We start from the raw sequence: 24,070 nt of genomic DNA on the forward strand, positions 1-24,070 counted from the left end.
AAATCTCATTAGAATCCACGGCTGAAGAAAACAATTCTAAAACAACCCACAAATGTTTGAGGAGAACAGGGGGAATGGAAAAATAAGCTGTTTATTTCAGGGGATTAAGGAAAGGAAAAAAAAAAAGCTTTTCCTCAAGTTAGATATTTGACAACATTTCAGCTGACAACATGACAGGAGATGTATTTTCCTGCTGATTCAAACACATCAGTTGAAAACTGGAGATGCTTTAATAAACTGGTTCCCACACACCTCTCTCAAGAAAAAGAGAACTCAAAGAACTGTAGAAGCAAGAGTGATTCTGCCATGATCACTTGGTTTTGTAATATTCAGTATTTAGAAAGCCAGCATAAGAATGGGACTAAAGAGGGAAAAGTGCATGATGATTCCTGAATGACATGCTGCATTTTTTTGGAAGTGCCATCTGTCGCTTGTTTGGAGTTGACAAATACTTTTGAAAACATTCTCTGATGTATTGCAAAATATCTGTAGCATTGTTCAGTATGGAACAGCACTTTAAAATGTTCCCCAAGAAATACACACACATCCGAGTGCTGTTTTTGCAGCAATGTCCCACTCTGGCAGCTGTTTCATACCTTTGCTACATTTACTGCATAAAGAGGCAGAGAGAAGTTGTGAGGATATCTTTTATATTCATTAAGAACAGCTATTTAATATTTATAAAAGTATATGGAGAGATAAATATTTAACGAAAAGCTTCAAACAGGCGTGTAATTTAAAAGACAGATTTTAGTTTATCAGGAAAAAAAGGCTGTATGACACTAATATTTCCATAGAGAAAGGAAACTGCATGGCAGAAAAATACATTTAAAAAATACAAGCAATCTTAGAACTAATCTGAAGAATTTGACCTATAGTTTGTATTTTGATATTAAAAGATTCCAAAAACTAGATACAGTTTGTCAAAATGCAGACTCCCTATGATGACACTGTTAAAAACCCTGTAATTATTCACTTGTTTTTTGAAAATAACCATTTGATTGAAACACCCATTTTCCTAATTTCGAGATTACCTTCCTTTTCTTCATGCCTTGAGACTGAACAAGGCTGTAAGGAGAGCATCTGGCAGCAAGGAAATCAGCAGAGGGACAGAACAGATGTGGTGACATCTAGCAACACCTCTCTGAAATGCAGCCCAGCAGGCTGCATGATTCAAACCACCCATTTCCACTCGCCGCCCGGGAAGCTCAGCCCAGCCTCCTGCCCCGAATGATCTGGAAGCTCAGTCACTTTCTGGGTACTCACTGAAAGGCTGGTGGTGTTTGGAACGTACTGATCCTGCTCTCCCAGCAGAACATCAATCACAGGGTGCCTCCCCTTTTTTATGATTATTTCACGACGACTGTCTTGCACAGTTGGCCTGCAAGACAGGAAATTAATCTCAGTGTTCTCTGTAACTGAATAGGTACAACTACTGTCACCGAAGCCTGCAGGACTGTCACCTGTGATGTAAGTTTTTGTGGAAAAAGATACAAATTATAAAAATTAATTACTGCCATCAAGTATTTCTAAGGAAAATACTTTCTGAAGAATACTTTGTCTGAGAAAAATAAAGCCACAGAATTCTAGGACTGAAATTAACTAACACTTTGAGTGGACTTCAAAGGGAAGATGAGGGGAGTGAGATTTCTCTTGGGTTGAAGAATGATAATGAAATTTTAAAGGAAAATGAAGACCAAATAAAGGGCATCCTACAAACCCAAAGCACTGGGGAAAGCGGTAAAACCCGATAATGGTGGGGGGCATTCAGCACAAAGGCAATTCAACAATTGTACAGCTGGGATGAAACCAGCATATGGACAATCTTAGTCTTCAACAGCATTCCTCAAGCTGAGATTCACTGGAAGTCTGCAGAGCGGACACTCCAACAGCAGCTGGCGGCCTGTGCAGCGCCCACAGCACCGCCCTCAGCTGCAGGGGCAGCCCGAGAGCCCCGCTGAACCTCCTGTGCAGAGCAAGAGCCTGCAGCAGCACCCTGCCAGGGGGGCTCGCCTCTGCCCAGCACCTCTGCCCCTGGCCCCGCTCACTCACCTGCCTCAGGCAGGAAACAACCCCCGCCACCCAAAGAGCACTCCTCCAAAGTAACGCTAAAGCCCACTCTCTCCTGCAGCAGGTCTCCAGAATTAATTATTGACACCTTCCCTGCAGCTGAGGCTTCACTGAGCAGTCGCCTTCCTGCTAGTTTATGAAGCCACTCTGAAATTCAGTGAATTATTTACATTCTGCACAGTGAATTAATCAGATTTCGGTTTGTTTTCTCATCCCAGTACACCGAAATAAGTGAGCAATTATTTTCAAAGAGATTTTGATAGAGAGACACACAAGATCCCAAGAGCCCAGAAGTGATCAATATTATCTTTAATGATGTATCAAAGCAGAAGTATTTGCAAGTGGATTTCTCCTCACCCTGTGTGTGGTCTGGGGCAGAAGCAGCAGCTCAGCTCTGACACGTGAGCCCAGCTGCTGATATTTACTATTAATTACCTGAGATACACCTTCCAAACACACCTCAGATACCACAGAGGTATCACACAGATACCACTTTCTAATACCTTACCATAAAATCAGACCTGTCTGAGAATAAAAACCCAGTATTTTTTAAAGAAGGACATAGAAAAAGTCCAGCATTTATTTACGTGTAAGTAAGATATCACCTACTAGACTCAGGTCAAACAACAAACATTAGGATGTCAAATTGGAACTGCAATTTTTACAGATTTGCATTAAGTCCAGAAGTGTTGCTCTGCAAAATCAGATTAAGTTGAAACTACTGTAAACAATTTTAGTAGTGATTTTTATCTCGGCACACATATTAAAACATAATTTATTTTTAAGTACGCTCTTATAATTCCGCATGAAATCCTACGTAAAAAAATTAAAAATTAAAAATTGATTACCTGCAGTAGTCTCCTTGTTTGGCCACCTGGGCCAATGAGAACAGGCAGTCCACAGTTGCTAGGTGACAAATGGCTTTAGACACGGGGTGATAATGTTCACTGAAACGGCTGCATCAGAACGGGGAAAAGTTACACAAAAACAGGGAAAGAAACAATTCCGCACAAATACAAAAGGATTGTCAAAATGCACCCCATGCAAGCTCCTGACAGAGCTCCTGTGCTCTTTAAGTCACTCTGAATCCAAATCTCCCAGCAGTGTATCAGACAGAGCATGAGGACCTCAATCAAGGTGGACTTCACCTCCCATTCTAACAGTGAATTATTGTTCAAGCACAGAAAATCGGGCAAAATTAAATTCATTAGCTAGCTCATAAAGGGCCAGCAGTTGATCCCTGCTGCCTAAATGAGGTGTACAAAAATGCCACAATTTATCAGAATTTATACAGAATACCAGCAGCTGGATCCAGCTGTTGATTCAGCCTCAGTTCAGCCTCAGCTGTTGATTCAGCTGTAAGTTACAGTCAAAGAAGAACCAAACTAAGAGACTCTGAACACAGGATTTGTCTAAAATTTCAATGAATTCTGGTATCTACAACAGAAAATTCAAGAATTCATTTCCAATTTATGGTGCTGCTTCCCCAGTACAATAAGGACATTATCAGGAGAACAGAGTTTTCAGTGGAGTTCATTCTCTTAGTCCTCTGGAATTCTTTTTTCCTCTCTCCTAGTCCCAAAGCTACAATATAGAATATAAAACCAGCAGGGGAGCAAAATTTAATAAACAAAGACATAAATGAATGGAGGGGTGGGGAAGAAGAGCACTTTCCTACACACAGGTATTTCCTTTTTGTCTCCTGCTCTCCTGCAGCACTGCTGAGAACAGACAAGTGAACGTGGAGACAACTCTTTTACAGTACTGCAAAGGAAACACAGCTGGAGACATGTCAATTGGAATGTCTTTCCAGTTTCTACTCAATTTTCAGAATTTCTGGGCTCCTAATGGGAAGCAAATCCAGTGAGACAACTTGAGCAGGGATTTGCTAAGGTCTTGCAAGCTAACACTGCAAGACAAGAGGAACAATTTCAGCAGTTCTGCAATTCGTGCAAGTAAAAAAAAAAACAGATAATCAGGCACCTGAAAAATTAAAGGCATTCAGAAGTTCAGGAAGTATTGTTTAAACTCCCATTTGGAAGATCCTTTGGCTAAACAGGCAAATAACCCCACTGAAAACTCTGATCTCAGACAAACACATATGCCAGATGTGAGGGACAACAAAACTCCCACCACCTTCTAACTAACTCTCATGGTCAATCTAGCATATAAGATATAAAGAATAATAAAATTACTGTGTAATATTAAAGAGTAATATAATAAAACCAATGACAACCACTAGGCTCAGTTTCACTCAGAGTCAGCTGCACTTTCAGATTGTTAATCCCGTGGTATTATTACTCAGAGTTTGGGAAACACCTTGCATACTTAATGGTGTGTTTTCACCAGAATTTTAAAAGGCAGGGACACCGCTGCTGGTCCCAGGACTGGGGCTCAGTCCTGAACCATTTAAAGCGGTTTAAAAGGAAGAGAAGCACGTTAACTGACTACCAGCCAGTTACAGCCGTGCACAACTATTCACGCCTCCATTTAGTGTCCCTGCTGTGTCGCAGAGCAGGGCACAGGGGAGGAACACTCACTCCAGGAAGCAGAGCCAGCCAGAGGTGCAGAGCAGGGCCAGCTGCTCGCGGAGCTGCTGCAGGACTCTGTAGCTCTCTGTGACCAGCGGCGAGTGGAAGCGGCTGACGGCTTTGGTGCTGCATGGGGAGACAGAGACACACAGAGCTCGTTGGGATCAAGGCCACCCAGTGTGAAAAATGCAAAAATGCATGTATTTTATGACCGGCTTTTCGCAAATATTAAAATGGGTATTATATGTGTTGTGCTAGAAAGCGATGCTGTATTAATTCTCTTAAGTAGTGTGTTAAATATAGTTGTAGGTTATAACATAATGTTAAAATAGAAACCATGCTATGTAGGATACTTTTTCTAAAGAAAGGACTTGCAGGGAGATGGCAGCCACAGGACACCTGAATCTTTCAGAGAAAAGGAATTTATTGCTCCATTATCAGAACAAATGAACTTCTTCCTGCCTCAAAGGCGCTGTCAGGATTCAGAGGAAGAAGATGATGATGACCAGACAGAATCCTGTGTTTGAATGGAATTCATACATCAAGTATGATGTGTATGAATATGCAACAGGCTGTTGCTTTTAAGGGTTAATCCTCTGTTAACGTGGGTCCTTTTTCGGGTTCCTGCTGCCCAGAAAAGGTACCCAGACTGTCTGCAACTCCTTGTCTCTATTGTCTCATATTGTCCTAATTCAAATTGTCCAATTATTATTACTCCAATTGTATTACTATTTTTATAACCATTTTATTACTATTACACTTCTAAAATTCGAAAAACAAGTGACTGACGTTTTTCCACACACAGCAATCAGCTGCACCATCCACAGGCCAAATTGGACTCATCTCCTTCATCTCCACCAGCCCCCACAGTGCTGAAGGCAGGCTCTCCCAGCGGTGGCAGTGACCTCCATTGGGAGTGAAGTGGCACTGCTGCCCACTCAGAAGGCTCTGGAACGCCCTGCACAGCGTGCCACCATCACCCCAGAGCACAAAACAAAACTGCTCAGCAACAGCTGCCCGAGTGCATGGCCGGCTGATACACACCCTGCCAGACAAAAACAAATTCACTGTGCAGAGGAAAACTCCATCATAAGCCTGAAATAAACACAGTTAATACAAATTGTCTTGCTGGTTTTCACTTGCTATTCATTTGTGTGTTTTTATTAAGGACTCAATTTGGCACATCCAGGCATTCTTTTACAGAATCCAGATTAGCTGTAATTTGTTCACCATGTTAATTCTGTCTGATCTGTGCACTTCTCAGTATTAAAACAAGTTTAATTAAAAGAGAATTGAGTGTTAATTCTTGCATAACTGAATAGAGCATCACAACAGAGTTCAGCTTAGGGAGAGATGTTTGTGCTCACACATTACACTCTGGGGCTTGTAGAGAATTGAGTATTTACATGGACATTGTAACTTTCAGGTATTCAAACCATTCAAATCATAAATCAAATGACTGAAAAGAAAAAAAGCCAACTACATAAATCAGTCCATCTCTGTTTCACCTGCTGGAAAATTATCCAAAATCAAGCTTACATTAGAACAAGTACCAAAACAAGAAGAACTAGTCTGTATGTGTAAATACAGTTATATTTTAAATGCATTGAATTCACCAAGATGTATAAGCAGATGTTGGCACAGCTACTTTAATCTTTCTGAATAAAACAAGAACAATCAAAATTGTATGAAGGATTTGCATGTGCAAGCTACAAGAACAACTGAATCAAGGCCATAGATCTGAAACCAGTACATGCACCTTGAAGAATTGAATGAGTAATTCTGTGCTTTGAGGATGCACTGTGTAAAAACAAATGTTGTAACAAATCAATTATTCTCAGTTTTGTTTGGGTTTTTTTTTTTTTCTTTTAAGCAATAGATTTACAGTTTGGTTGGGTTCTTAGCTTAAAAAATCCCCAACAAACACGTGGGACAATGAGAATATGTATGTAATGAATTGTAATACCAAAATACCTTGTTTTTTCCTCTGAATTAAAACAGAACCAAACTTCAAAGAATTTTACATACCTACTAACCATAACCCAGTCAGATGGCACAGATGATTTATGGGAATTCTTGACTTCTATCAAAAACTGAAATAACAGAAATGTAATGTTACACACCACGGGAAGTCAGGAAAGCCAGAGAATCAGAATCATCATTTATCCAGAAAATGCAAGCACCAGAGGAAAACTGTGGCATTCACATTCTCTGAAAAAATCCCTTTGCCCAGGGTTTTTCCTCCTGGGAAGCTGGGAAGCCTCAGAGAAAAGGAAAACAATATTATCTCATTTGCTTCTCCTGTGTTGTGCTCATGTGGAATGTGTTTGGAGATTGTTTACCCACAGGTGATTGTTCCATTGGATTCTGCTGTGAGTTGTTCTCACTCTTTGGCCAATCAGTGCCAAGCTGTGTCAGGACTCTGGAAAGAGTCTGGAGTGTTCATTATTATCTTTTTAGCATTGTGTAAGTATCCTTTCTGTGTTCTTTAGTATAGAAGAGTATAGTATTGTTTAATATAACATAGTATAATAAAGTAATAAATCAGCCTTCTGAGAACATGGAGCCAGATTCATCATTCCTGCCTTCATCAGGACATTCCCTGCAAATACAATGGAAAACCAGGCTCGGCCTGAAGAGAAGGAGCAGCCCAGAAGGGAAAGCTCTTCCCTCCCCAGAAGAAGCTGGGGTTATGACACACGTCCCCCTGGTTCACCTGCAGAAGTTTGCTGCAGGTTTGAGTGGGCTCGGGGTCAGACAGGGAGGCAGAGGGACCAGCAGCAGCAGTGCCAGGGTGCTCAGAGCACTGAGATCTACGTGTTTGTTTCACATGATTCATGTCAGTTATCTCTGTAACAATAGCCTGAGGTCCTGGGTGTCAGAGAGTTGAGGCAGTCTCACGTCACAGAATTCAGCTGGAAAACAGATTTCCTGCAGAGATTAGGTTAACACAGAACCTGACCACATTTACAGAAAGCCACAAGAGCCATGTCTGGAAAAACTCCTCCATTGTGGCTAATGGGATTTAGGTAGAAACTTCCAGAGGAGCCAGCAGTCATCCCCAAGAATAAACAAGGATAACAATCCTAACACAGGAATAGAGCAAGGACAGGGTGCACTAAATGTTAATTTGCCCAAAGCACTTCCAAGGTATTTCTCTGTAGTGAAAAAGCATTTGAATTTCACATTTATCAGGGTGTTACAAGAACACAGGAAGAACAAAACATACAGATCTGAGGAAGAAAGAGCTCAAATCAAATACATTCCTGTTCTAGTCCTGTGTTCTATTCCTCCAATACAACTCTGTTTCCATTACTTCCACTCCTCTGGCATCTCTCTTTTTCCCACTGACCATATTCCCTGACCCCTCTCTGCTGCCTCTTTTGGTGTCTGTTGCACACTCACACCAGATGTCATGAAATAAGAGCAATCCCCAGCCTCTGCAGCTCCTTTCATCAAGGCACCCAGACATGTCTCTGTCTGCAGAGGTTTCTGCCCTGCTGCAAAGGCCTCCCCTCTGAAATGTGTGCAGTGACTGCTGCCTCTGGAACCACTTTTCAGTACTTCCTCGGATGCTCTCCTCTCTTTGATCAGCTCCTCTCTTTTCCTTTACTTCACACAGATGGCAGCTATTAACCCAGCTTCCCTGAGAGAAACCCTTCAGATCCTGCTCTTCCCTGCCTCAGACAATACTCAAACACACTTTTCCACTTTTCCTTTGGATTTCAGCCCCTGTGCCGACAGCCCACCCGACTCCTGGGCCGTGTGTTTCCTGTTCTCAGCTTCACCCTCCACAGGAACATCCAACTTCAGGTCTTTATCAAAGGCTGCTGTCTCTAATTCATCCCTTCCCTCATTTTCAGCAGTATCTATTTCCTCCCTCCTGCGTCTTTTGGATCTTTCTCAGCTTCCAAAGTGCCCCACAGGCCAATTCCAGCCCCCTCCGTCCCTGTCTTCACCCACTCCTCTCTTCTGCTCACACCTCTCATTCCATTTCCTAACTCCTTTCTTTCCCCAGTTTTCTGTTTCAGAGCTTTTCCCAGCTTCCTACTCTCAGTTCCAGAAGAGAACACTGAGCAGTGCTACCTGACTGCTCCTTTCAGTTTCCCCACAAACGTGGCAGGGGCTGCTGTCTCTTGTTTTTCACCACGGAACCTCTCAGCTGGCTGGATCACATCCTGCCCACACTCGTGCAGCATCCACGAGGAAAAGTTCCAGTCCAGAACACCATTTCCGAGAATTGGAACTAAAACAACACTTGTCACTCTTTAATACTGTTCCCTCTCCTCTCCCATCTTTCAAATTACAGTCTGACTCAGTACTCAGAAATCCTTTCACCATTCTTCAAATTAACCAAATGCTGTGCTTCCTGGTTCTCTGAGAGTATTCCAGTACTTAATAGCCATACAATTAACCTTGGAAGTATGTGTTTTTACGCAGACAGAAAAGCAAAGCATTACTGGACCATATTCAACTCCACTACTGTGCTTCTATTATTTAAGTCACTGAAGTGATTGACTTAACAAATAAAGGAGTCACACGGCAAGAAAGCTGCTCTTCAAAGTTGTACAAAAGATTATAGTCAAATGCCCTCATGAAGCACCACACTCAGGGAACACAGTTCCAGCTAAGTCCCGCTTTTAAGCTATTTTCCAGGCAAGGATGGGTACAGTCATACATAATAAACCCCACAGTACCTCTTGACCCGAAACTGCAACATACTCTGCAGAAGGGTTCTTAATCTGTTTACGAATATCCGGCAGATGCAATTGGATTTTAGAAAGCACATCCTGGATCTCCTCCTTCTTCTTTCGGATGGCAGGGAAGTCCGTCAGGTCCTTGAACAACTGGGTTTTATCTCCAGTCCTACCCGAGAGAAATGCAAGGTAAAACAATGGTGAAAAGGGAGAGATGTACCTCAGTTCTACCAGCTGCATCCTTATTTTGTTATTTTTGTCTGTTGGAACATTAGCTCAATTCCCCTCTGAGAACAGATTTTCAGGTGCTTGGTCATAGCAGAGCCCCTTCACTGAAAGCTCCTGTGCTCAGGACAGGAGCAGAAAGGCACCCCAACTGCTGACAACACCTGTACTGCAATTAAACATGAAATTTCAGGTGATTTCTGCATGCCATGAACACAGATTTTCAACACATTTAGAATCTGGCCAAATTTGGGCACATTTTTGTAAGGATTGCATGGAAAAATCCCCCCCTCAAGGCCCTCATGGAAGCAGAATGCCATCAGTACTTTCCCAGAGCAGCTTCCTTCTTTTGTCCAGAAAAGATTACCCAGAATACTTGTAAGCACATGCAAAACAATGCCCTTTTCTAATTTCAGTGCCAGAAAAAATGACAGAACTGTTTTGGCAGCACTAGCTCAAGTCAGGATTGAAACCTGAAACAAGCACTGCCATTCAAATGGTTAAAACTGGGAAGCTGAACTAGCAATTAAAAATACAGCTGTCAACAAAAATAACAAAAAATTTCACTTACCCTAGTAAGTATCAGGCAAACAATAAAAAAGCACTGTGATCAGCCCTAAGTTAATTGCAATATAACTTTGCATTCTAGAGCCAATACAGAACTCTGCACGTTAATTATATAATTACCTTGAAAACTAATATGTGGAGAGCAAGTAATTAGCCAACTGAAAGTACCACAACATGGAAGCAATAAAAAAATCTAATATTCTACTTACTCCACTGCCCCTTGGCCTGCAAATTGGAGCTACAGCTGGAGCCAGTGGCATGGCAGGCAGCACAGAGCTGAGCTTTGGCTGTGCACTCCTTCCTCACTGGGATTACATAAGTGACAGTGAGGATGCCATTTTAGAGTACAATACTAATTTTTAGAAACAAATTCGTGCTAATTAGACTAGTTTCCATGGGAATGCAAGGCAAGGAAAAAAAGATCCCTAGTAGCCAGTAGCTGATTGTGAAGACTGTCACTCCTATGTGATGCCTACAAAAAATTGTAACGTTGACAGTTTCAAAAACAGAAATCCCAAAATCTCAATCTCCCTGCTAAAAACCCCCAAAACCTGGAGGAAGGGATACTTTTCAGAAGAATTACAGGATTTTATCCACACCTCATAACAAAAATAACACATGATGCAGTCTGTGCTCAAGCGTGTGTGTGCATGGATGGATGTGAGCAGAAGCCAAGATTTTGATGAAAGAAATGTTTTTGAGTAAAAATAATACCACCACATACATTTGAGATATATAAAGGCCAGAAAGTAAATTGGCTTAATCATTCTGAATAAATGTAAATACAATGTACCCATTCTACAAATCATTTATATCTTGTATACTATTCTAGCCATTGTTAGTACAGTGACAGAAGAAAACATCCCATGTTTTGAAACTACCTACACTAAATCTGGTATAATTTAGATTGGTATGATTTAGATACAGTCTGTTTTGGCACAAACTGTCACAACTATAATTGGGCACCAGGCATCAGCAGAAATCTCATAATCCCACCTTGCCATTGGGCAGAGGAAATCCTTCTGTCCCTCTCAGCTTCTAAATTTATACTCCTTGGGTCCACCTCTAAATCAGAAGCAAATAAAATAAAGTTCTAGGCTTTGATTCTCAGATTTATTTTTCAATCTCAGTTTGGAAAAGATAAAGATGTTTTATAAATAAAGTGTATTTTTTTTTTTTTAGTCTGTTCTCAATGTAAAAGTTAAGACTGTGCTGCCCCCATATAACAACACACTGAACTTTCTGCCACAACCTCAGCAAAGAATCCAGGGATGACAGTGGAGGCAGCAGTGCTTCAGAACAAACAGTACACAGCAAGTTATTTAGAGGGATTCTCCAATATAACGTGTATTAATTCCAACCCAGCATCTTCTTCCTCTGCCTTTTTTTTCCTCATGGACCAACAATGGACATAAACAAGACAAAAAGTGCAGACAGCTCTGAGGAAGCTTCCACAAAAACAGTGGAAGGCACATTGCTGACAGCAAAGCTCTGCTGAAGGTCAAGCCTCTCTTCAAAAGGAATAGCTCCTCTTAAAAACAATTAATTAAAAAGCTGTTAAACCAATTAACATAATGCAAAACGTATTTTCCTGTAAATTCATCTCCCAAAACAGGTGAGAAACTTTCAAAAACTCATTCACCCTGAGGCAGACACCCTCTAGGCAAAATACTGCCTCACCTAGTTTAACTTTACAAAAGGAACTGTACCCACATAAATATGAAATAAAAATATAAAACTGAGGTGTATTAAACCAAGAGGCATAATTTGCATAAGCGAACACATTTACTCAGGCTATGAGGCACAGAAAAATCATGTATCTACTTACTTGGCTGCTTCTTCATTAAGGATCTTTAAATACTGTTTTACTGGGGAGAGCAGGTCTGGGATTTCCAACAGTGCATCTTTTAGCAGAGGAGATCTCACATGGGACTGTATGACTGGGACAAAAGCTTGAATTTCCAAGTCCAGACGAGACAGGGTGCTGACTATCAAGAAGAACTCCTGGGTAGAGCACTGAGAAGGGAAGGAATCATTATGTCTGAATCATTACAATCATTGCATTTTCACTTACAGGTTCTTCTGCTTTTTCAAAATGTGACAGGCATGCAAATAAAATATATGGACAGTAACAGAGCTGCACCATCTTGCCCCACTAATTAGGGGGGTTAATTAACCACACCAATCGTCCCATCTCTTGCCCTCAGGATTTTGTCAAGAGCTGATCTCCAGTGTTCCTGTTGCTGGGGGGCAGATGTGCACACAAAGGCAGGAAAAGGGGCAAAGAGGTGCAAACAGCAAAAAAAGCAGGTTGGGTGATGTCAGGAGCACCACACCTTGTCCACATGGCCCTGTGCACCCCAGGGCTGCCCTGGCAGGGCAGGGTTTGAAAGGCAAGGTCAGGCACAGACAGGGAGAGACTGGGAACAAGAACACAGGGAGGAGAAGAAAAAACACAGAGAAAGGGAAACCCAGCACCCTGTTCAAAGTGCTGGAAGCTACTGACAGCTCGGGCTCTGCCAGCCCTGCCTGGAGGGACAGGGGACACACCAGCCCACTCGTCATCCTCTCCTCAGCACAAGGGAAGATTCTCCTGCCTATCCAGGCACCCATCCAGGGCATCCTGCAGAAGGGAACATCCCACCCTGGGGCCAAGCACACACAGCCCTGCCAGAGCCTCCTTTGTGACACCCACAGGGCAGGAGCTGCCTCCCTAAACAAAGCAGCTCCTCACCTACAGCACCCACTCCACAAGAGAGCCTCCCCTCCCTTCCTGAGCCACCTGTGCTGAGCCTCAAGCACTTTGCTGTAGGGTTCTGGATGCTCCCCAGTGCCAGCACAGTTTGTCACCTTCAGATCCTGTTCAGGTGTGGGAATCCTCAAAATCAGAGGGTTTGGGAAAGCTGCAAAAGGCAGGCCCCGGAGACAGCAGAACTGGGATTGGAGCTGAGCAGCAGCCATGAGATTGGTCAGCAGAAAAATTGTTTAAAAAGTAGAAAAGCAAGGACAAATAGAGCAATGGTCTGTGTATTAATGCTTGTCTAGAATAACTCCCTAAGCTACAGAAAGTTTATCTAGCAAGATATTGGGAAGTTAAAGCTTAATAATGGAGCTCTGTGCATTGTGCTTTAAGGCTCACAAGCAGGTATTGTATTTGAAATAAGCAGGCATTGTTTAACCACAGGTACCTGTGCTTATAGTGATTGGACAGAACTACTGTCAATATAGAATAGTTACTGTACAGATATAAACACTGTCAATGTGCTTTTGCTTTGTGGGATTGGGCAAAAACTCCTGGAGTGAGTTGTGACATTGAGTTCTGTGTCTGCTGCCTGGGATGTGAGCTGGTGGCATCTTCCCATTGCCACAGCCATGGAATGGGAGTGATGCTGGGAAATCAAACAGCTCCAGGCACGTTCCCAGCAGCCCTGTCCTGTCTGTGGTCTGTAAATAACCCCCGGGCAGGGCAGCGATACTCAGGAAGGGCTTTTTGGGCAGTCCCCACCCCTCCTGCACACTGCCAACGCCCCCAGGCTCTGCAATCCTCCCTGGGTTTGCACTTGTGCTGCACCGCAGCTGCACAGCACAGGGACACCCAGTCCTGTGGACACCAGGGCTCCCAGACCTCGCTGCAATCAGTCACACTCCCAGGACATCCCAGTCTCAGAAAGCTAGAAAAAAGTTGTCCATAAATAATTATGCTGGTGTTTTTTCCTATTTTACTGATCTGTAGAAACATTCCTCCTTTAGCCTTCTGAAATTCTCCAATCAGTCAACAGACAGCACCGAAAGAAAACCAGTTTATTTTCCTCACCTGAGGATGCAAGGAAGGCAGTAGGATATATAATATTCTTTGTCTGCCACATCCTTCTCTTCTAACCTTTTTTTTTTCTCTTCTACCAAAGCAATCTAGAATTTAATTTCTGGACAGGGCTGTATGGTGACCAGCACAACACTGCTCACAGAAGAGGCAGGCTACAGTGAATCACTATTTCATGGAACACATCTACAATTTTATTTTGTCATCCTTTGTCTTTCAATTTCTTCCCTAAAGTAAATGTTTCTTTCTCTTCCTTCCCACACTGAAATGCAAGAACTAAGGAAATTCTCTCATTTATTACACTGCAGTTATTCCCAAGGAATGTCTGTACCCAACTGCAGAATCGAGTATTAGCGAAAATGCAATTTAACCACAGCTAGGAATTGAGGAGGGCCACAGACACTGCGCCTGGAGTATTTCTGGAGAACCTAAGCTCATCTATTTTACAGAAGCACAGAGTTCTGTGGGACAGAGGACACCCATTAGGAGGTTTTCCTGCAAATGCTCCAGTTTTTCTGTGTTATTTTCTTTTTGCCTGCTCTCAGGCCTATATATTTGTGTGCTTACCACTAACCCATAATGCAGCAATGATCATCATGTAAAAGTGTTATCAGACAGCACAATTTTCCTTTCCATTAAATTATTCCAAATATCTCCAGTTGTACTCCTTTGTATTACACTAACTGCAGTGTTTCTTTGCTGTTAACACCCTTCAAACACCTCAAAGTCTTCTGTTCTCCTTTAATCATCAATTTAACAAAAAAATAAAAAGGTCTTTTAGTCTGCTTCATAAACGATCCATTATTCTTCCTCATGAAAATTTTGGGTTTCCTCTGCACTGGCTGCAATTTATCATCATCTTTCTGATAATCTGGGACTTACTGCCTGTAACTTATAACAAAATTAAACAAAATAACAAAGGAGTAAATATGCCAACGGTGTTTGAAGTCAAAGCACAGAGGAAAGGCCTGAACCTGTAAACAAATGATAAATCCCAGCTTGGACTCCAAGTCAAATAAAACACTTTGTGACTGAGTGCATCACCATCCCCATCCACACCCAGGAGGATGAGGGACAAAATCCTGCCAGGCTTCTCCAGAGCGTGCCCAGGAGGCAGCAGGGTGATGATGCACAGCACGGGAGACCGAGCAGATGCGCACACCCAGAAACGCATCAGCCCCTCAGGGGAGCTCATCAGGGAGGGGGCTTTAGCTGTTCTTTTTCTAAGGAAGGAAATAAAGGGCCCTGGTCAGTGCACACCTGCAGGAGTGCTGGGAGCAGGTGGGAGCACCTGGCTGAGCTGTCTGCAACGAGGCTGGTGAGGCTGCTGAAGCTCAGGCTTCACTAAGAGGAGAAAGCTGCATTTCAGGCACCTAAAACAACCCTTAGAGTTATGAGGTTTGTCAGAAGATGGTTAATAAACACTCTCCAGTTCCTCACAGCAGCTCTGAAGGCCCACAGGACACGGTCAGAGTCACCCAATGAGTTGAAACCCACTTGGTCCTGTGACTACAGACCCTTGGAGAAAGGCAAAGTCACTGTGTTTTACTGCAAACAGCCTTGCTGAACAGTGTCCCCAGGAATGGGGTGAACACAGCTCTTCTGTGCTTATTCAGGGTTCCTGTTCCCCCTTTAATCACTTATGGCTCCATGCTAGGAACACTGCAGGACTTTGCATGTAAAATTTAATGTCTCCCCTGCAGAAATCATTCACTAAGCAAACAGACAACTTGGAACGGACACATTCAAATAACTCTGGCAATCTGGGCTCCATTGCAGCGGGACTGATTCCATTCAAATCCTAGGTAACCTCACAAAGATACACACTGTGTTATAAATTAGAAGCTTTTAAAATACAGTAAAAATTGTTTGCGTGAAGCAGGATTAACTGTCTTGAATTCACAGAAGAGTCTCACGAGCTGATCCAATGCTATTTTTGAGGCCTGCTTTTGAGAGGACAGCAATGATAGCCATAACTTCTCTGGCACTGGAGAAATAACCTCAGAGTTGACAGTGATGCCAAGCAATAGCTTCAACCAGCAGTTTATCAAACTGTCCTGAAAATGGATGCAGGAAAGATCACAGAGATCTAACACCCTCTCAGCAACACTGACAGCAATTCAGCCCTGTTTGCATTACTGAAATTGTTTCCAACAGAGACCCACAGCCAACAGCCACTAACCACTTTTAACTCCAAGTTAAAAGATTTCAAATTTAAAAAAATATGGGTGTCTAAATGCAATATACATTTATCACTCCTTTCAAATTGTAATTCCCACCTTTATCTCTTTAGCATAGGGAGCAGACTTTGGTTTGGGAGAAATGAGGTATTTAATTTTAAGATTATTAAGTCCCCTTGTTATGACTTTATATTAATCAGCTTAACAGGGAACAGTTTGCTCAAATCAGCATTTAGCACTGCAAACCTAAAAATATCTGTGATGCAGACTCTTTAAAAGATTAAAAGTGTAGTATAAGCAAGATGTGCATGATATCACCATAGTAAGAAAAAGAAAAAGTAAAAATTCAAGGTATGTTTAAGCTGAAGTCATGTCACTGCCTTATTTTCTGGAAAAATCCCCTTGCCCAGGATTTCTTCTGCTGGGAAGCTGAGAAGAAAAAGAAAAACAATTTAATCTCATCTGCTTCTCCTGTGTTTGCTGCTTTGGAATGTGGTTGGAGATTGTTTATCCAACTGGTGATTGTTTCATTGGATTCTGCTGAATTGTTTTCAGTTAATGGCCAATCACAGCCAGCTGTGTTGGACTCTGGAGAGCCACGAGTTTTTCATTATTAAGTCTTGTTAAGCATTCTGTGAGTGTCCTTTCTCTACTCTTTAGTATAGTTCAGTATAGCATTCTCCAATATAATATAGTACCATAAAATAATAAATTAGCCTTCAGAGAACATGGAGTCCGATTCATCATTTCCTTCCTGCCACAGGGGACCCTGAAAATACCACAGTAAGGTTTGAATATTGCCCTCCCTCCTTAGGTAAAAAGCTCCCCTTTAATCAGTTTTGTAGATCTAATGGCCAATTGTTATGATAATTTCTTTGGTGACTGTGTTTTAGTTGGAAAACAAATGTTTATTGAGGGAAGGGTACAAATAAGATAAACACTTATGGTTGAGCCTGTGTAAATATTTATCTTCTGAAACACACTGAAAACACAGGCATGAAAACAGCAAGAAACATCAGGTTGGCCCTGCAGGACACATTTCTAAAAGTGCAAATGGCATGTTTACTCTGTACTGGTTGTAAAACCTGCTCAAACATCCGTCACTGACCCTCTTTTGCCACACTCCTAGGCAATAAAAGTCTCCACTTCAACTGAGGCAATAAAAAGGAGGGTTCTGCCACTTGTAGTTCCCACTGATGCCAGAAGGAAATGCCTGTGGTGCAAACTCTGCTGGGTGATTTGGTGATTCTCCTCCGAGCACCACCTCTGCCGCTAAGGTGACTCTGCTCCAGCTGAGACAAAACTCAATGTCAAAGTTCAAAATTGCCCGTCTCTCAGATTCCTCTGCAGTCAGCCTCTGAGTGCTGCCCAGAAGCGTTCACCCATTCCGTCTCCAGCCACCCTCCTTCTCCCACAGGGAGGAAAGTGGGCAGTGGAGAGCATTCCTGCCTGGCGAGGTGCCAAGGGCTGGACCTGCACAAACCGAGAACACCACCCAGTCCAGTGGAGCAACTCCTCTCTCCACGGCTACGGCAATGGTGCTCTTGCCTCCTTAAGCACTCCCTCAGCCCTCTTCCAGGCTGGCACAAAATCACAGCTGAACTGTGACCCCCAAGGCTACACCTCGTTCCCAGTGTAAAAACACTGTTCTAATTCCAGAGTGGCCGGACCTGGGGTAAGTCAGATACAGTGGACTGATTCTGGTGGTTTGGAGATTCTGGATTTGGTGGTTTGAGGCAATGGGAACTTGTGAAGGGCCAGGTTAACAATTCCCAACCTGAATTGTGCTATCAGATACAACTTATTAGCAGGCTTTCAGAAAAAAAAAAAAAAAAAAAAAAGGAGTAATTCAGACCAGGAAAACAGACAGTGATGTCCTTGACCACAAGTGTTCCCATCAGGGTGCTTTGCCTTGCAGACCATTGCTTTGCCTTCATTTCCTTCTGTCTTCTCCAGAGGTTACTGGTGCACAGGCCTGTGCACAACACAATTCCTGCAGTGGCTGACCTGAATGCAAAAAACATTCCAAACAATGTTTGAAATGACTGAGACACCCCAGCCATCTCTGTACGCTTCGGATTCTCCCTGTACAGCACACCTCCTCAAATAATGACTTCATTGAAGTATAAAGGGCCTGGAGGATGAAATGCTTGTCACATTCACCCATTTTTCCTGCAGGTGACACTGAACTAACAAGCACATTCCATTGGTGAAGCCATCAGAGTGTTCAGAGTCTGGGATCCCGTGATGGAATGAAATGGCACTGAACCTCACTTTGAGCATGTGGGACATCTGGAATTAACAGAGCTGGAAAGGGTTCTCTAGTAGGAACTGAAATGGCAGCATTCTCTGGGGGGGGAACACAAAAAACTCCATGAAACCCAGCCACCCCATGTTCTTGGATACATATCTGCTTTGCTGGGACCTCTCTTCAGGCTCCACATCCACCAGCCATGCTTCAGAATCAGCTCCCCAGAGTTTGCTTTGATTCTTTATTGGGAACAGACCCTGTGTCTCAGGGACACTGCCATCTCCTCAAAGCCCTACAGGTCCTCACTGCTTCAGGTGCTCTCCAGAGTGCTCTGCACAACCCAGGCTTTTACCAGGGGAAGCAAATCCATCACATTAGAAGTGTGTGCTTAGAGCTTTCCCCCCTCATTTACTCTTTTTAGGGAGTCTGCTGGAGCATTTCTCCTCTCCTGCAGCTTTTTCCCAACATCTGACTCACTAAACCCATCTTCATGCTGCAGTGGCTGGTGTTCAGGCAACCTGCATTGTCACCTCAGCCCAAAAACCACACGAAAATCCAGAGTCTCTGCATGGCTCCACCTCAAAGTGAGCTGAAAGCTGAGAAAGGATAGCAGCTCTACAGCAGGGAGGGACATCTGAAGAAATAAGTACATTGAGAAAATAAAACAAAACCAAACCAAAGCAAAAACCCCACAGGGCAGCAGCAGAGCAGTTCCAGGATATTGTGTAATGCAGATATATTCCTAGAAACAGTACTGTGTATGAAACCTGAAATGAGTTAAACCATTAAAAAGTGAATTATCTAATTCCTGGGCAGTTGTTTGGGTGAAGAAACCCAACAATTTTATCACGTGAATGTGGTACACTTCAGAGGATGGGTAAAGTGGTGCACACTCCTCTTTTCACAACCTTCCTTATGGCTGGATGTCTGTATCCATTCCCTGAAACACACTAGCCCTTCCAAGAGCCAAACACTGCAGGTCTTGCAAAATTGTATAAAAACTGGGTTTCAGTTTTTCATACACGGGAAAACATTATGCTGAACCATCCAAAAAATTTCAACTTTGCTCTCATTCTACCCACCTATTCCTTTATTGAAAAAAACCTGTCAAAACCTCTAAGTAGAGCAGTGAAATGAAAGAACATGATGTACTCCACAGGTGCCACTGGCACATTATTGTGCTTCAACTAAGAATTGTCAGTGCCTCATCCCTCATAAGTGACTCTTATTAAAACGTGGACCTGAGGTCCAAATTGGAGAATTTATAAGCAAACCAACGTTCATCTGCAAAGAAGCTGGCAGCAGCCAAGTGGTTCCACTTGCACGTGTGGTTTTAGATAAGCATACGGAACGCAAAGCTTTGGTTTAAAAGGCAAACAACAGTTCAAGGCAGAAGGGGTCTATTGCACCGTCCCTCCTCCCTGAATGCAGACACTAAATCATGAGTACTGCACATGTTTGCCTGTTATCATTAGCAGTCCAAAGCATGTGCTTCAGAACCCTACCCAGACATTTCTTCTATCAGCACATCAAAATCACAAAGCAAGATTTCACCACATCTGATTTTTATAAACTCACATCCCTTTAATAGGTCAGCCTCAGTCCTGCTAAGTAGAAAACATTTTTAAACAAACATGCAAATCCAATGGAAGCACACTGAGACAGAATGATGCTGTTCAGAAAACAATCAATTAGTGTAATGATGGGTGTACCTTCTTGTGGAAAACACTGCAGAGGCCTCTCTCTAAATCTGGCAGCTTACAAAGAAGATTTTGAATCTGACCAAACACGCTGGATTCTGACAGCAGAATTTCAGACACAGCATCAAGCCGGGCATTTATTTCACTGCAAAAGAAGAAGATCAATAATTAAAACTTGTGTTTCTCTGAGGGGAAGGGGGAGGCAGTGAACCTCTTCCTGTGGTTTGCTTTGGGTTGATTTGTTTCAGTCTTTGACTAATGCCACATCCTCTCACGAGTAGCAGAAGAACTGAGGAATGCAGAAAATCTCGGGATTTCATTCCAAATGCAAGCCAGATCCTGGCCATGGGCTCATTCTGCCCTGCCTGTGCTCACAAGACACCTCAGTGCCCAATTCTGCACGTGTTCCTGGTGGCAGCAGCACTGAACCCTGAGTATTCCACCCCACATGCACAGACAGTGCAGGAGGATGGGCAGAGGGTTTGGAGCTCACACTGCACCCCAAGTACCACACTTCACCCCAGCAGGTTGTACAATTACAACCTCACCATTTTGCCCCCCTGTCTGACCCTGACTAGTGACTGGTAATTACCTGGATCAGCATTGCATTGGTTTTTCTACTTTTTTTTTTTTTTTTTTTTTTTGCTAAAACCTGTAACATTTATCTCCCTATTTCAGGACTGAAGTCACAGAAACACCCTCCTGAAGTGAGGAAACACTTTTTTAATGAGAAGAGGTGATTCCATAGTTCTTGGCAGGTTCCTTACAATCATTTTCTTAAAAGCAAAGCAAAGGGCTGCAGAAATGGACAACCATCACCAAATTTCACCCAAGTTCCCACAGAGTCTCCACTGTATCCTTCCAACATATCCATGGACTGGCTGCAGATTGCAGAGGTAACTCCATTTCTGCTTTCTGTGCAACCAAATTCCCTTCCTGCAGCTTCTTAGAGAGGTACTGAGAGTGGGGGTCCACGGGTGTACCCAGAGCCCACCCACCCAGGCAGTTCAAGGAGAAATCAGTCCCTTGATGCACACACTCCACATCCCAGACAAGCGTGTGCAAAAGCAGCCCAGCCCACGATCCCAGGGACCAGCGAGATGCTCAGAGCTCAGCCAGCACTGAGGGATGGGAACTAAGGATGCAATCCAAATTTAACATTTTTGGAAGACTGCCTGCCTTGCCCGTGGCTTTTACTGCAGAGGTTTCAGGCCAGCTGCCAGTGTGTCTGCTCATAAATAGCGTCCATGAGGAAATCAAAGAAATCAGGCACCTCCAGAGGTTGCAGACATTACAAAAGTCCAGCAGCCAGAGACCCCTGGCCCTGAAGACAGCTGAATCTGAGAGTCCTTGAAATTTTATTGCACTTCATGTGAAAGGGGAAATCATGCCTGGGCGTGCTCTCAGCTAAACACAAATCTAAGAGCACATTTTACAAATCTCCCCCATTCCTGTGGGCAGCCAGGCACCTTGGAAGCAGCTCCCACTGACAGCAGGGTCACAGGGAGGAGCCTGAGCAGGGCTGGCACCAGCGGCAGAGCCACAGAGCACCCCGAGCACACAATGCCACCAAACAGCTGCACCGTGGTGCTGTGGGCTCCCCAGGATGAGGCGAGAGATGAGAATCTGACTCCATGTTCTCTGAAGGCTGAACTATTCTGTTCCATTCTATTCTGTTCTATTCTACTCTACACTAAAGAAAAAGAAAGGATACATCGGAAGGCTTAACAGGAATGATAACGAAAGCTCACGACTGACTCAGAGAGTCCAACACAGCTGGCTGTGATTGGTCATTAAATTAAAACAATTCACATGGAACCAATCAAACATGCACCTGTTGGTAAACAATGTCCAGACCACATTCTGAAGCAACCAGATCATTATTGCTTACATTCTTTTCTGAGGCTTCTCAGCTTCCCAGGAGAAGATCCTGGGCAAAGAGGATTTTTCAGAAAATATCATGGTGGCACTGCAGTGACTTTCTGCAGGGTCAGTGTCACCACCCACAATCCCATTTTCATGGAGAATTACTGATGTGTGCTGTACATGAAACCCTGGAACACCTCTCCTCCACATGAGGGAGTACTGAACTGTTAAATTATACACAGATGTACCTTAAAGAAGATAAAAACCTTTATTTTTCATTATTAGAGGCACTGTAAGCAGCAGAACTCTGTTAGTTAATTTAAACAGCATTATTACTATGTGGCCAACTGGAAACTGGAAACTGGCAGTAATATGTAAAATAGATGCAGATATTTGAAAAACTCATCCCTCCAAAGCTTAATCTGCACTTTAATCATCCTCACATATGGCTGTGTTAGTGGAGCTCCAGTAATCTAAAACTAAGCATCCACACAGGTTTTCTGCTTTAATCCCACAAATAAGAAAGGGTCAGGAAAATGGCATTCAGTACCAAGTGACCCATTTTTTTCCACCTGTAAAGAAATCCCACTGGGATTCCTATTTCAAAATTCAGAAAGTACAGCTAAGAATTGCCTAAAACACCATATACCCATCAGGAAGGAAGGACTGGCTGAGGCACCATAAAAACAGATGATGAATTTCAAAGTATGCTTTTAAACGTCAAATATTTAGATATTTAATACATAAATATTTAAATTAACAAACATTTTATTGAGCGCCAGTGTATAAATATATGTATTGCACTGAGCAGTTGCTGAGCCATCTCAGAAGGAATTTGTTCTGCACTGCACAGTTTGGGGCTGCCAGCCTCTGAGTGGTCTGGAAAAGAATTCCACCACCAGAAAACCTGGATCTAACATTATGCAAAGAAATCCAACAGCCAGCTGAACTGGCTACTACTTCATGCTGCACTGAGGTGCAATATTAGCCTGCTCTTTCTCATCTGTATAAACCATGTCAGCAATCTGAGCTTTATCCAATTTTCCAAGCAATCTTCTGTGGAATAATGTAACATAATTCAGTTGACTAAAAGCAATACTCTTACTTCTGCCATACCCTCCATCTAAGAATAGCATCATTAATACAGTACTAAAATCACTTTTCATTGTATTTAAACATAACAAAATCTAACGGCAGAATTGTTATTGCAGTCATTTAAAAGAACTACTTAAAATGAAATAATGAGATACTCCCCTGCATTATTCTGCTGCCAAATAGTGAACAATACAGAAAATTGGAAAATGCGAAGAAGATGTTTGAATCCTGAACTAAAAATTATTTTGACAAAGCAGAAGGCTGCAGACACAAAAGCACTGCACTGAATTAACATCTGAGCAGCCTAAACAGGATTGCTGGTGTGGTAACAGAGATCTGCTGGTCTCTCCTGCAGCAAAGCAAACCTGACATTTTTAGATGTGATAATATATCTTTACATTTCAAGAAAGTGAAATTGATAATGTAACTGCTGTATAAGAACTAAGGACATTTTCACTCATGTAAGGTATGATTTAAATACAAGGTAAATGAATATAAATTTATCAGAAATCTCTTAACCTATGCTAAATGCACACAGTATGAATTCATTGATCATGCTGAGGACATAACCACAGTGTATACAATTAGGATTATTTTATTAAATCCATTCTAGGACACCAGTGATGTGCAGAACTGTCAGTCACAGGAATTCAACCCCTTAAAAAACTGTAATTAGGGTATGAAACAACAAACATTGCTTTCCATGGAGTATGGAATCTAAATCAAAGCCTAACAGCCTCCTAACTGCAGCACTGTAAAGAATGAAAATGTACCATTTAAATTGCTCACTTATGTATTATGGGGCTTTTTCTGACCTCCCCTCAGACCACAGCTGACAGGCAGACTTTGGATGAGCTGATCAAGTTAAAGACCACGTTAAATTGTACAGAGTGCCCAGTGCTTGAGACCACTCCCTTTCATACAGGCAATTAATGCCACCAAAGGCCAGGTAGAATTACCACTGTGCAGTCCATAAGCTCAGGATGTCCTTCTGAGAGGAACGGTGGATTTGTCTTTCCAGACAAGCTGTGGGTCTGCTGGTGGATGAATCCAGCACTGGGAGAGAAA

General features: G+C 42.7%; 1 protein-coding gene across 1 annotated transcript in view; it reads right to left on the reverse strand.

The window, feature by feature from the left end:
• MSH3 (mutS homolog 3) overlaps positions 1–24,070 on the reverse strand; it is a 96,951-nt gene that overhangs the window by 21,164 nt on the left and 51,717 nt on the right. The window contains exons 13-19 of the mRNA XM_036403646.1: positions 20,054–20,186; positions 11,919–12,106; positions 9,299–9,467; positions 6,630–6,694; positions 4,611–4,727; positions 2,919–3,026; positions 1,267–1,381 (exon numbers count right to left, since the gene is read on the reverse strand). Of these exons, the coding sequence (XP_036259539.1) occupies positions 1,267–1,381; positions 2,919–3,026; positions 4,611–4,727; positions 6,630–6,694; positions 9,299–9,467; positions 11,919–12,106; positions 20,054–20,186 (895 nt within the window). The remainder of the gene's footprint in view (positions 1–1,266; positions 1,382–2,918; positions 3,027–4,610; positions 4,728–6,629; positions 6,695–9,298; positions 9,468–11,918; positions 12,107–20,053; positions 20,187–24,070) is intronic.

Source organism: Molothrus ater, chromosome Z (assembly GCF_012460135.2).
Source record: "Molothrus ater isolate BHLD 08-10-18 breed brown headed cowbird chromosome Z, BPBGC_Mater_1.1, whole genome shotgun sequence".
NCBI classification, from domain to species: Eukaryota; Metazoa; Chordata; class Aves; order Passeriformes; family Icteridae; genus Molothrus; species Molothrus ater.